Below are 14152 nucleotides of genomic sequence, written 5' to 3'. Positions count from 1 at the left end.
TACAAGGTAGCATGAGCATCTCGAAATGAAAACCTAAAGATATTTGCCCAACCCAACAATTCCCTCGTCTCATTGATCGCTTGGCCCATATTTTAGATTATTGAAAAGTCTCTTATATAGGTATTCAGATTTCCTTGGATAGAATTTTTCGAGATCTTTAATTAAATTATTTTTGGAAATTAACAATAACAATTATAAAAAGATAATTAAGGGGGAACCAAAAAAACGACAAGAAAGGATGGAAAAGAGATGAAACAAAGATTATAAATGCAAAACGAGAGAAATAGGAATAAATGTGTACAAAAAAATAGGGACGAAAGACAATTCTTGTTTGCAGCAAAAATGTTAGCAGTGCTACATATAATGGCTGCAACACAAAATAGAGATTACTAACTTCCACAAAGATAGTAGATTTAAACAGAATGTTCATAAAGTGTGATCTAAAATGTTTAGATAGATAAATTACACAGTTCTTTCGAATAGTTTTTTGCAACCTGAATATAATGGCTGCAACACAAAATCCACAAAGATAGTAGATTTAAACAGAATGTTCATAAAGTGTGATCTAAAATGTTTAGATAGATAAATTACACAGTTCTTTCGAATAGTTTTTTGCAACCTGAATATAATGGCTGCAACACAAAATCCACAAAGATAGTAGATTTAAACAGAATGTTCATAAAGTGTGATCTAAAATGTTTAGATAGATAAATTACAGTTCTTTCGAATAGTTTTTTGCAACCTGATGACCTAAAAAGTTCGATTCAATATTACAAACAAACAAATTCACACCATCAATTGTGTTTATGATCACTTCCACACTCTGGATGCTTGCTAAGTCATGATGTAAAAACATAAGGTAAAATATTACTTTTTTTGGTACAAGTGTTGTCATCAATAGTTTGAACAAGTTTTACAATATAAAATAGGAAATCTTAAAGCCAAGCCACGCAAGCACGCTGATTTTTCAGTAGTCAGGAGTTGCACTGTGCTATTAAATCAAAGACATTAATTATTTAGAAATATCGATAGTTTGAATTGTTTATGTGAAGTTCCAACCAAGTTTATTGTTGGAAGTTGAGACTTCATGACTTAAGAAACCAGTCTGAGCCAAACCACTTTTCGGCAGGCAGACCGCTAAGGGTAGGGGTAAAATCTCAAGGAGCATTCTTTCAAGTCGTTAATGGATTACATTTAAATATGGCAAGAGAAGAAAAAACTTCCTTTATATCAGTTTGACAACATGAGAATATGCAACAGCTGCCAATTTCAACTACCACAAGGCCTCTCACAAAATACAGTGGTCCTAAATTCGCATACAGAAAAGGAAATTTAATCAGAGTGACAAACCAAATAAATCTGAAAGAAAAAAATTTAAGTTTTTTAATTATCATCAAAACATTACTCGAATGTCAAAACTAAATAGTTATCTTCAATAGATTGCTTCCGTGTAACTCACTTCTACAGTCAAAACAGATCTTTTGTCTCAGATAGGTATCTGTAGATATAAACAGTGTAAACTGTTCAAGCAAATGCAGAACATAACCTCCCATCTAGAAAAGGGATGTTCCCTTCCCCTTCTTGTCTCCACCAATCTCAAAGTGTTTGCATCGCTGCAAAACAAAAAGATAAAACAAAGGCATTTACCAATATGTAAAGATAATACCACATTAAGACTGAAAAAACAAATATCTTCTAACAACACCTTGATTGGATGCTGTGAGACGTGTTTGCAAGACTGGCATTGCAACCTCAAAACAATCTTCTTTGTTGTTTTTGCCTACAACATTGACCAAATAACAGAATCCTGAATCATCTTATTTACAGACTTACCTTGATTGGATGCTGTGAGACATGTTTGCAAGACTGGCATTGCAACCTCAAAACAATCTTCTTTGTTGTTTTTGCCTACAACATTGGCCAAATAACAGAATCCTGAATCAGCTTATTTACAGACTTACAAGTTGAATAGTCCAAAATTAAACAAATCATATTAGTAATCAATATAATTCTGCTTGCCTTCTTGTGAAAGACAGGTTTTGTCTGGCCTCCATAGCCTGATTGTTTTCGATCATACCGCCGTTTTCCTGAAAAATGAATAAAACCAGTGATCTAATTTAGCTGTCTTACCAAAAAAAATATCATTGGCTTTCATATCTAGACAATACAAAAGGAAAGACTCACCTTGGGCTGCAAGACTGTCCTTGCCTTTCTTGTACTGAGTAACCTTGTGCAAAGTGTGCTTTCTGCATGCTTTGTTTTTGCAGAAGGTTTTCTTAGTTTTTGGAACGTTCACCTATCAGCAGATTAGCATGATACAAGATCAGGGAAGTGTTAATACCTTGAAATAGCACAAGCATGAAGAGGACATGTTAAAGCAAAAGTTCAATGTAGAGATGTCATTACTAATCTCAGCATTGTACACTCTCTTCAATTACTGGATCAGAATCTAGAGAACTGACGATTTAATAATTTAGAACTCTTACACTCTCTTCAAACACCAGTATGGTTGTGAACACAAATAGTAATAATGTAATTTGGAATTTAGACAGATAATGCACTTCACCATACACTCTTCAAACAACAGTCTTAATTATGAACACAAATACTAATAAAGTAATTTGGAATTTAACCAGAAGATGCAGTTCACTGTACACTCCTCGAACACCAATCTCATTGTGAATCGGAATGATGCTAATTATGTACTTTGGAATTAAAACAGAAGATGCCGTTACATGCCAACAATTTATGAAGATAAAATATATATCATTCATACCCCTTATTTAATTCAATGTCTGTTAAACATAAAGATAAAGGTTACAGCCAAGTCAATTTCCACTTCAATATATGAGACAAAGCTCACGAGAAAGCTTTCAATTCCACATATGAGATCGACAAGCTTATAAGAGAGTTTCTTTGCATTTATCATTCAAATTTTTTAAATCCTTTGTTTTAACCTCCGCAAAAAGTTCTGGAGTGAACAGATTTCATCACTTCATGAAAATATTGAAGAACTATTGAGCCTCCAAGAGCTCATTTTCTTTGGTGCTTTCTCTGCCAAAGCATCACAACTAGTTAAAGGATTAGGCCAATGCAAATTTCCTCCCATTCTTTGCACCGCATGTCATCAACCTAGGAGCACTGAACAAATTTTACATTTCACATGCAAGCTCTTTTGTTACATGGATTTATCAGGATACTCTCCACAATGTGTGTACTATAATCAAATTTGGCAAATCCTCTGAGCAGAAATAGGAACTTAATTTAAGAAAGAATGAAGCCTTTTGATTTCCAATTTTCTATCACTAACACAGTTTTTGTCATCTCATGCATCATACTTCAGATATAAGTGTACATGGAGAAAGTCTGTCTTGAGATGGAACACCTCTCAAACCTTCTGGGATTAGACTCGGTGAATGTCCCGTGTGTATGTCAAAAATAAGCTACACCCAAACTGATGATAGGCTAGCCATATAAGGCCAGTAGCTCAGTTAGTAGAGCACTTCAGCAGCAAATTGAAGGTCCTAGGTTCGAGTCCTAGCTGGTCCATGAAAGTTCAACATGTTATCAGATTCAAGCCAGGAGGCTAGGAGTCCCAAGTACCTACAGTGTGGCTTAAGGGGGATATTGGAAATAAGCCACACCCAGACCAATGATGGGCTGGCCATATAGGTCCAGTAGCTGTAGAGCACTTCAGCAGCAAATGGGGAGTCCTAGGTGCAAGTCACACCAGATTTGGCCTCTGTCAGAGGCATTGGATGGCATGGCAATCAATGCCCTTATAGCAGCCTCTACGTATTTCAGTATATTCTGCAGGGTTTTCCCAACACCTACTGGTAGTGGCTGTGGGATTCAGTACCTTGAGAAACTGACCATAAGGAAAATTCACCACATTTGCTTTGCCCATACAAAGGAAAAAGAAAATCAAAAGCAAGCTATTATTGGTTGGAAGCCCATTCTGAAGAACGTTAACCACACTGGTAGGAATGAGTATTAGGTGTAAGCCCAACAATCCTCAGCCTTTACTGCCAGTACTCCTCGACCTTGTCTTGTAGTTTCTGTGCTCTTCACCCACTGGGCTTGCTCTTTACAAGGTTTTTTTAAGAAATCTGATTTTTTCAGAAAACATTATTTTGACTTTTAGAAAATTATTCTTCAAAAACTGACTCAATATCTACCTCACTTATTACTCAAAGAAACCACTAAAATGCTTATGAAAATATATCAACCAAAAAACCACTAGATGATCACAAAAAGGCAAAAGACCCTCAACAATAATTGAAAAGACATGGGAGCTGCTAATTAATTATGGAGAAGAGATGTAACATGGACCCTTGCTTGTTATTAGTCACTAAATATTTATGAAAAACAGATGAAACCTAGAAAACTAGGTCCCCTTTATTACTAGAAAACTAGGTCTTGGTTTACAAATCATCTTGAATTAGAGCCATCACAAAGTTGGTATAATAGTGCGTCTAGTTTTAACTAGATATTTATTTTTTACATTAATGTTTTGGATCACACTAACATGATCCTCCATTGAGACAAGGAAGAAGTAAAACAATAATAAAGGTTAAAATGTATGAATGCATTGAAGTTTTATCATTGATTGAAAATGTAGTCCTCTCCGAGTTCCCCACCATGTTTTTTGAAATAATAAGATTCCCCTCCTAGTTTCTTTGTCATCTCCAAATGATTATGATTTTAAATATTTTTTATACCACAGTGATAGTTATTGAGGTTTTATTTATAATTTTTAAACGTTTTAGTAATTAACATTCTTTAAAGATATCGATCCTCTAGACATCTCTAATTACCCATCACCCACCTTTTTTAAAATGGTGTACCAATATCAACGCTCGTCTTTCAAACAATACATGTCTATTGGTAACTATGCAAAACAAAAACAAACCTATTAAACATGTAGTGGGGCTCTAACCCTCACTGTTGCAACTTCCTCACATTACATTATAATCAATCCACCCATAATCTGACATGAAACGATTTAATTGATTCCAAGCAGGTAGATATTTAAGAAGTTGTTTGGAGGAAACAACAGTATATAAGACACACACCGCAATGCAGCAAAATCCACCATCAAATGCCTTGCTTGTAAGGGAGGCATTAAGCGTATAAGCGACCAAAGTTAACCTAAACATACATTGAGAGAAACCAAAAAACCAACGAACATCACAAACACTCTGAATTCTAAAGGAACCTTGCAATATATTTTTTGTATCGTTATTGTTTTTTACAAGGAACAATTAAAAACTCCACAAAATACATTTTTTAATATTACAAAAAAGTGCTTTTTTTACATATATTGGAGCAAACTGAAACAACTGTTATCAACTATTTTAAAATTTGTTGTATTACAAACTTTATGGTTGAAATGTGGTAAAACCCTATCATAGCTTCCTAACATGAATACCAATAAATAATTTAAATAGAAACAAGATAATATAAAGAATTAAAAAAGTGTAGTTGTGTGGAGATTAAAAAAGCAAAACTGGAAAAGATTGCTTGGGAGAAATATTTATAAAATAGACAAAACTGTAAGACCAAATGCATTTTAGACTCATGATAATCCATGAAGCCAGCAAACCATTATGCTCCATGAAGCCAAACTATGATACCCATGAAACTAACAAGCCATGTTACACACAACTCAATCTATAACCAATACCAAACAAACTGATTTCATACCAAGCCATGAAATGTAGTTGAAGATTCTTACAATCCATACAATGTTTCACAAGCTAATGTGGGACAAGATGCCTTAAACACATATTGTAAGAAGATAACAGCAAGCATGGGCTTAATCTAGATGATATGCATGCCATTTTATTTAAATTTACAACTGACAATTGAAAAGAACGCAGCTCAAAAGGTCAATACTTCATTTGGCAAAGCTTGTATCAATAGTAGAATATTTTAATGTTCTTTTCCTCTAAACATGTGTTGCATATATCACCTTAACATGAAAGTCCTTGCAGCCACTAAGTCTAGTTTGATAATATCACAATGCTCACACATATGGAGTAAAACACAACCAAAATCTACATGAAATAACATAATATCATAGTATTAGAAAATGAAAATGCTTATATACGATTTTCAAGAAACATTATTATATTTGGGTACCAATCAATCTATCATAGCTCAATAAAGCTAATTGAAGGAGAAGCAAATTGTGTGCAAAAAGATTACCCCTAATTCTTGACAATCATTAATTATATCCAACATATACATACGAACAGCACTTGATGTCCTAGAAAAAATCTAGAAACAGCAATGCCTTTCTTAGCTTTTAACAAAATTCTATCCACATTGAGCCTTGAATGCAACTTCTAGAGTCAAACTAAGAGAATGAAAATAACACATATTAAAACACACTACAAATGAGAAACAACTAAAAAGAACTTGTTTCATGAGCCAACTTCTTCAAGTCCCTTCGTCGTTGCATGACTTGTAAAGTGAAATGTCATTTGACAATGTGCACATGGACTCCAATATTATCAATGGCTTTATCTTCTATGGCACATCAAAGATGTAATTATGTGTTATGCAAGATTTTATGCTATTTTACTTAAGCTATAAATTTGGTGGTACTTGACCTGGTGTAAATGCAAAGCAATGGTTGAATGTTATGCATGGGTCTTTCAGCGCTAGATAACCCTATTGAAGTACAAACCTAACCCTGAAGAACTTTTGTTGCTTGGCTCATGAGGATTTGAGGACAAGTACAACTATTGCTTTTACATTAAAGGCAAGAATGAGAGTGTAAACTTGGTAAGATTTTTCCTCCTCCACACAGAATTGACTCATCCTAAGGCATATATATGCACAAGGAAGATTGCTTTTGGAAGAAAAAAGGTGACCTTATAAACATTTGTTGTCTATATGAAAACAACCAAAGACATTTATGGCTGCAACTTTATCTTCAAGTTCAATTAGGTGATCAAATCCCCCAAATCCTGCTAACTTATAGCCACAAAATTCAAAAGTTGGTGAGAAAAGAACATTGACAACTCTCCATAATTAAAGAGTTATAATTCAAGATAACAAGAAATATTTCAATTATCTTATCAAAAAAATTCAAAACCATCACACCCTATGTATATCTAATTCTAGAGAAAAAAGCCATGAATATGCATTCCTTGATGTCAACACAATTATAATTTCTATTTGAAATGCTCAACTTTTTTTGCTCTCAAACATTCTTTTGTTGCTTGATATAGTCTTTGAGTTCCATATCACTCATGTTTGAATACTTCAACATTTCTAGTTTTAACACAATTCTACAAGAATTTTCAATGAGATGTGAACCCTATAACCTTGAAAATGAGGATAAATCATGTCTTGAAAGTGATTGGGAGAGTCGAAAATGCAATAGGCACAAAATTTGGGAAACGCGTGATAGTACAATGGGCTACCCACATGTTATGCAAAAGATAGGGATCTCAAAATAGAATGTTAAATTTCTATAAACTAGAAATAGGACTCAAGATAGATCCTCTTGCATGCCATTAAGCTGCTCTTTTGACCCCTCCATCTAAAGGCCTTTGGAGCACCATTAAAGTTATTCCCCTTGACCTTTGATAGGGGAGAGAGCAATGAATCATTTGTTAGATAGTTTCCCAATTCACCAGACACCATATTGATCAAGTATGCCTATGATCCAAAGATAAAAGGAAAGGGAGACTACAAGGATAGCCTTTCCATGACTCATAAATACCTAACTGGTTGGTTATGGAGATTTCCCTTGGGGAGCACAAAAGCTACAGCTTTTAATTTTAGTATCAACCATGGGGAGGAACACTCAATTGGAGAATTGAGGCCAGAAGTTTTTTTTAATAAGGGAGGAGGTCAATCCATATTCCTTGCGTAAAAAGTATTGCATGATATCAATCATGCAATCATACAGCTTATATACTTGTAGTGTCACTTTGCTCACCTCCCCTCTTCTCTTCTTTGTGTGCCATAACAATTTACATAGCATAGGAATTGTATGTTTGAGGGACTTCGTCACATCATTAGAGTTAGACCTCAAGATCTCACTTCCCTCCCATCTAATGATTGTGTTCAAACAAGGAAGACTAGTTTGGCTCACTATGCCCCTGCCTAATTACTGGTTAGGTCTTTCTTTATAAGTGAGCTATAGATAATAGTGTATTTCCACAATGGGGGGCATGGGAAGGTAGAAAGGAGGATGAGAGCCTCTCCATTTAAATGTGCTCAATCATACTGCGTATGTAACATGAAGATCCGTGCACATCATGTTACATGCATCATCTGAACAAGGGCTAGAGCCTGCTCAAAACACTTCTAAAAAACAGCCTCGCCTTTATGCTTGGCCTTCCAGAAAGAAAGCCTTGCCACACCATGATAGTTGATCTTCCCAACAAGGTATTTGCACCATAACTGCGCTAAAAATATCAATGCAGTAGAAAATGCACATAGTTTCCAATACATCCTACCTTCAAGCGACACTTCTGTTCTTGAAAACCCTAATCAGGCCCCAAATAATGTAAAATTTACAAAGACTAGCTAGGATTTAACCTGGTTGCTGGGCAGCTTGGAATGTGCAGTATACGGTATTGACAAAAGGACTTGTTATACCAAATTCAAATTTCACTGTGTAACAGAAACCTTAAATTCTAAATTTATTGTAGCAATTTCATCCCATGATTAATCAAGGAGTATGACTATAAGCTAAGAATTCACAACACGGTTTGCCATTAAAGAGTCAATTAAATTTATAAGAAGAAACATCGTTTAGCAACAATGAGCAAAATATAAGCCTTAATCTATCAGACAGTTTTATTTCGGATCTTTACAAGTCATGCAGTATTGCTGCAGTAACTTGGACTCTTTCCAAACATCTGCAACATTGCAATCTATTCCCAATAAATCTAAAAAAACGATACTGAGCGCCCAAAATAATCCCATCATGACACTGAAGATTTTTGTAGCGTTGCCATAAATTTCCGCCGTAACGAAAAACACGAGAACTAAGATTATGTGAATCTGTGAATAAAACCGCTTGAAGACTCCCAATAGCCGTAGATCTGATAATATTATTATCCTACAACACCGGCCGTTTAAATGTTTCCATGAAAATACATTTCAAAATCACAATATTTGAAGATTTGTTGACTTTTTCAGCAAGCATTGCGATACCACAACACCACGACAATTAACAGAGTACACAATAAAAAACCACCACCAAAGCATTTAGCAAAATAATTGCTAAACCAGGATGTTCGAGATTAGTGATATAATTTGTTCTGTTCAGCATCACGACCTAAAATAACATATTAAAAAGAACGAAACCAAAAACCAACAGTTTTTCACTGCAATAGATTTTTAAACCCTAAAAATCAGAAAATAAATAGAATCCTAAACACAGAACAGTAAAAGACTATATTTTTACGCGCACCACCCAATACATGGAAGAAACAAACAGACAAGACGAACGTGAGATTACCATTGCTTCTGCTGCGCTGAAAACAAGCTACTTCTCCTCGGCGCTCTCTTCTTTGGCGAAATAACTTAATTGCGATGAACGTCGGAGCTTTAAATATGGCTCTCGTTTGTGTTTCTAGGGTTTGGACGGGATTCTAATACGATTAAATCTATCTCAACCTAAAGAACTATGGCTCAATTCTTCTTAGAGGACAATTAAACCTTGCGTAAAAATCCTCTAGGGCAAATTAAACAATAATAAACATTAGGATATCGAATTAGCATAGAAAAATAAATGTAAATTATTAATGGAATTTAAATTAATTTAACAGATGTTTAATTTTATTTTTTTATAAGAAGATGTGTTGCAGATTTAGGAATCAATTTATCAATATGTTAAAATTTATCTAATGAGTTTTTGGTTCTGCTAGGATTTATTTACATACATCTTTGTCAATTTTATATTGCTTCAAAAATTGGGAGTTTTGTACTTTTTATTTGTATTTATTGTCACATATTTTTTTACTATACACCCACGTGGTGTTAATTGTCCACTTTAAATGACCTCAATCTTTCATTCCTCTTTAATTGTTGTTGTTGCAGTTGAAGATTTAATGGCAACAAACAACGACATCTCCACCCATACAACCCTAAACATTTGTACTCAAAGTGTTCAACAAGGTATGTCTTTTGAGACACCACTCTATGTTATTACTCTCATTCTAGAATTTGATTATGCATATCGTTGATTAAAAAATATTTGTGAGTAGAGTCATCCCCCCCAAAAAAGCATGCTTAAATACTAAGTTGACAAGTCCTCAACCCTACATGGAATCTGTAGACACCCAAAATTGTCATGTTTAATTAAATAAATATTTTATTTATTTAATTATCTAAGCCTATTTCTTCTATTAATTAAATAAATTTTTATTTATTTAATTAATTCATTTATCCTCTTCTAGCCTTATTTCTTATTTAAATAAATACATTTATTTATTTAAATTACCCCTTTCCTAAATTAAATAAATATTTTTATTTATTTAATTGTCTTATTCTTCTATTAATTAAATAAATCTTTATTTATTTAATTAATTCATTATCTTTTTCTACACATGACACATGTCATTCATCTCTTAATTCCTACACTACCTACCTCTTTCATTATTTTGGTATTTCTTCTACCTACCCTCTAATCCTAGCCGACCTCTCTTTTTACACCTCTCAATCTTAACCCTCCATTTCTTATTGTGTCTTCTATTTAAGGAGATGCTTCCTTCATTGTTAAACCCTAATGACTAATGACTGATTTTGGAGTACTTGGCTACACTACGATCCTACTTGCAACCACATTCCGTTCTTTGTTGAGCTCTTGTGCATATAAAAATCTGAGAGCAAATATATCAAGCAAGATCAATGGAGATAGGAAGAATGGAGATCAAAACCCTATTGGACATGTGATGGTATAATCTTTGTGATTTCATTTGATTTGCATTGTCTTAGGTAATCTTCATATGTTATGGTGGATCTTTGTTGTTGTTAGGCTAGGGTTTAGTGGTTGGATTCATTTAGCCTTTCAATATTGTTGTTATTGTTATCCATTTTCACCATATACAGAATCCAACTTGTCGCTATGTAAAACCTTACCAAAGGTTTCTCTTTTTTTCACTTTGATGAATAAAATCATACTAAGGTGGTGCTCAATCATTTCTTAGTTGTGGCACTTGGGTTGTTTATTCTTCGATATTTGTTTCCAAATCGTACACATGAGATTCTGTCATCTCAACTGACAAATCTTTCAAGATCCCTATTTGGGTCAAGTTTCTCAATCTACTCTTGTCATGTTGGGATTTTTGAGCTAGATGGTCTCCTTTTTAGGCAAGTCCATTTACCTTCTACTATAATTATTCTACTCAACTCATCTTAAGTAGTGGATTTATGTTAAGGTAGACCTATCTAAGGACCTCAAAGACTCGATGGATACTCAAGATTTGGCTACCTTCACCTTTTGTGCTTCACTAATTCCATCGCATTCAAAGTGATTCTCTAACCCTTCAATCCATTCCATGACCACTTCTAGTTCCATTTTTCCACAAAAAAGTGGCACTCCTTCTAAGGACTTCCCTCCTAAGGTTTTGATGGCTCTAAGGAAAGGTTCTTCAGGCATAATAGGATCTGGTTCAGGTGTTCCATCCTCTTCTTCCACTTCTTTACCCTTTTCTTCATTGATTTTGATAGTTACCTTCTCAGTCTTGTCTTCTACTTCACCTAGTTTGTTCTCCAATTGTTGCAATCTTACCCTGAGGAGTCTATTTTCTTCCTCTTGGTCTTCTACCTTTTTGGCTAACTCTGCATTGGTCACCATCCTGAAGCTATTTTCACCTATTGACTCAGTCTCTGACATCAATTGGTTTCTTCCCAAATCTTAGCTTGCTCTGATACCACTTTGATAGGGAGGATCTCACAAAAGAGTTGCGTCTTGATTAGTAGGTTGGTAAAAGATGTTATAGTGGGCTTACACGCTTGTTCACGCCCTTATCTTGCCTAGTATTAAGTCAAACAACTAAACTCCTTTGGAATGCTCCCTAACAACTTGTTTGCTCCTATTACTCAAAGATCATGGTTGGGATTCACTAGAGTAAATCCAACCCTCCAGTTGTCAAAATCTCCCACATTCACTTGCAAGGGTCTAAGATGATGTTGAGAAGGTGTTTCAATTCCCTTCATGTGGTTTTGTGACCGTTTTCTCTCCATTTCTCCATCGCTTTCTCTTGTTCCTATTTTCTAGGCCTAGTAGCCCTAAGAGCCCCTATTAGCCCTACATTCCCGTTTTTTGCCCAATTACTCAAAAGTATTCCAAAGGACCCCCTAAGAGCTTTTATGATTCGAACACTCTTTGAGAATCAAGAGGTAAGGTTGTCTGGCACGACCATACCGGTGCGGACCCCAAAATGACTCTTTTTGAAGGTTTAAGGGTTTAAGAGCCTTGTCTGGTAGGGTTTGTTGATTTCCACACCCTGTCACACCTTTCTTCTACAGAGACTCCATTAGACTTCCTTCTTCCCTGCCAAACACTTGGCACAACCACATTTGATCTTCCCTGCAAGCAATGATAAAAATAACAACCATAATCCCTAGCCAAGCTATAGCAGAGCTCGCCTAGGATATGAAGGAAAATGACTTCAAAGCAACTTCTAGGACACTAAAAATAATGTGTACATTGTACATAGGCTCCATGACTTGAATCCCAAGGTCCATTGAGCAAACACAATGGGATTTCAAGTTGGAGCCATAGCTAGGGTCTTGATCCCTTACTTAGACCGAGAATAGTGCAGTTGAAGAAAATTTGTAAACAAGCACTAAACCGACACTAAGAAAAAGAGTAAAATCACTTCCTAAGCTCCAAAAAAATATGTACTAACCAATATCAAACCATTTGGTATGGACTGCTATAACCAAAATTACAAATCTTATGCAAAAATCTAAAAATTGCCTTCAAGTATTATTCAACATTTTCTCATGGATCTTCCAACCCATTTAAAATGATTTTAAAAGCATTATATATGCCTCCTTGGTCATAACCAACCACCCATCGGTTCCTCAACTACCGATTTGATCATTTTTTTAAAAGTTGCAAAAAGTTGTCAAGCAACAATGACAATTTTTGCTCCATTTTACATTTTTGCAACTTATGCATTTTTACTCACTCTAAACCCCCTAGGATGGTTCCCTGACATCAAACTAACATGTTCAAAAGCCTTATGAGGCCTTACAAAGAGTTTTACACTATTTTGTAAAATGATGCCATTTTTGGCTTACAAGGGCCCATTGGCCAAAACTGAGCAAATAAGCTAAAACAAGAGACAACAAAACTACAAATAACCTTAAACCACACAGATGGACTTTTCAATAATCCTTTATTCACTCATTAACCCCAAACATGATCAATCACTCCAAAAATTTGAAAATGCAACACTAGAACTAGGTGCTCTTGCACCATACTCCCCCAACGAGAAAGAAGTCAAGTGACTCCTTTAGGCAACAAAGAGAGGGCAATTCCAAGCTTAGAAAAGTCTACTTCAGGTACCCAAGTGGCCTTAGATTCTGGAATATGCTGCCACTTGACCAAATGTTCCATATAGGCGGTATGCCTAGTCTTCTTGAGGATTCTTGAATCCAATACCTTCTCAGCGTGTAGCATAGATGTAGGTGGTAAAAGCAGGACTGAAAGTGATTGAGAGACCTATGAGACTCTACTACATTCCTCTAGAAGTGTGCCTTTGTACTGCACCAAGTCTGCAACATTAAAAATAGGAGATAAAGCCATGTCCCCAGGTAGATCAAGTTTGTAGGCATTTTGCCCATACTTAGCCAAGACCTTACAAGGTTCAATCCTTCGCATTTGAAGCTTGCTAGGGACACCTTTTTGAAGCCTTTCTTTTCTCAAATGCACCATTACTAAGTCACCAACAGCAAATTGAACATTCCTCCTCTTTTCATCCACTTTATACTTGATTCTTTGAGAGTTGTCTTGTAAAGCCTGCCTAACCTGCTCATGAATCTCTTTCATGGACTAAGCCATGTCAATTGCATGTCCACCTTTTTGGTCCATATTTCCAATGTCTCTAAGCTCCAACACACCTCTTGGATGAATCCCATAAACTACTTCAAAAGGACTCTTATCGGT

General features: G+C 35.2%; 1 protein-coding gene across 2 annotated transcripts; it reads right to left on the bottom strand.

Annotated features, from left to right (window-relative positions):
- Positions 1 to 1360: 1360 nt before the first annotated feature.
- LOC131035766 (large ribosomal subunit protein eL42) lies at positions 1361 to 9647 on the bottom strand. Of its 2 annotated transcripts, none has more exons than XM_057967508.2 (5): positions 9491 to 9647; positions 2185 to 2296; positions 2020 to 2087; positions 1834 to 1908; positions 1361 to 1613 (listed from the first exon to the last, which is right to left on the bottom strand). In XM_057967508.2, exons 1-5 carry the CDS (start codon positions 9491 to 9493, stop codon positions 1554 to 1556), a joined length of 318 nt encoding a protein of 105 aa, XP_057823491.1. In that variant the 5' UTR covers positions 9494 to 9647; the 3' UTR covers positions 1361 to 1553. The 2 variants fall into 2 exon arrangements, with proteins under 2 accessions (XP_057823491.1, XP_057823492.1); XM_057967509.2 differs by lacking the exon at positions 1834 to 1908 and adding an exon at positions 1706 to 1780.
- Positions 9648 to 14152: the final 4505 nt, after the last annotated feature.

This window comes from Cryptomeria japonica, chromosome 5, assembly GCF_030272615.1.
Source record: "Cryptomeria japonica chromosome 5, Sugi_1.0, whole genome shotgun sequence".
NCBI lineage: Eukaryota > Viridiplantae > Streptophyta > Pinopsida > Cupressales > Cupressaceae > Cryptomeria > Cryptomeria japonica.
This window is presented reverse-complemented; position numbering and strand designations above follow the sequence as displayed.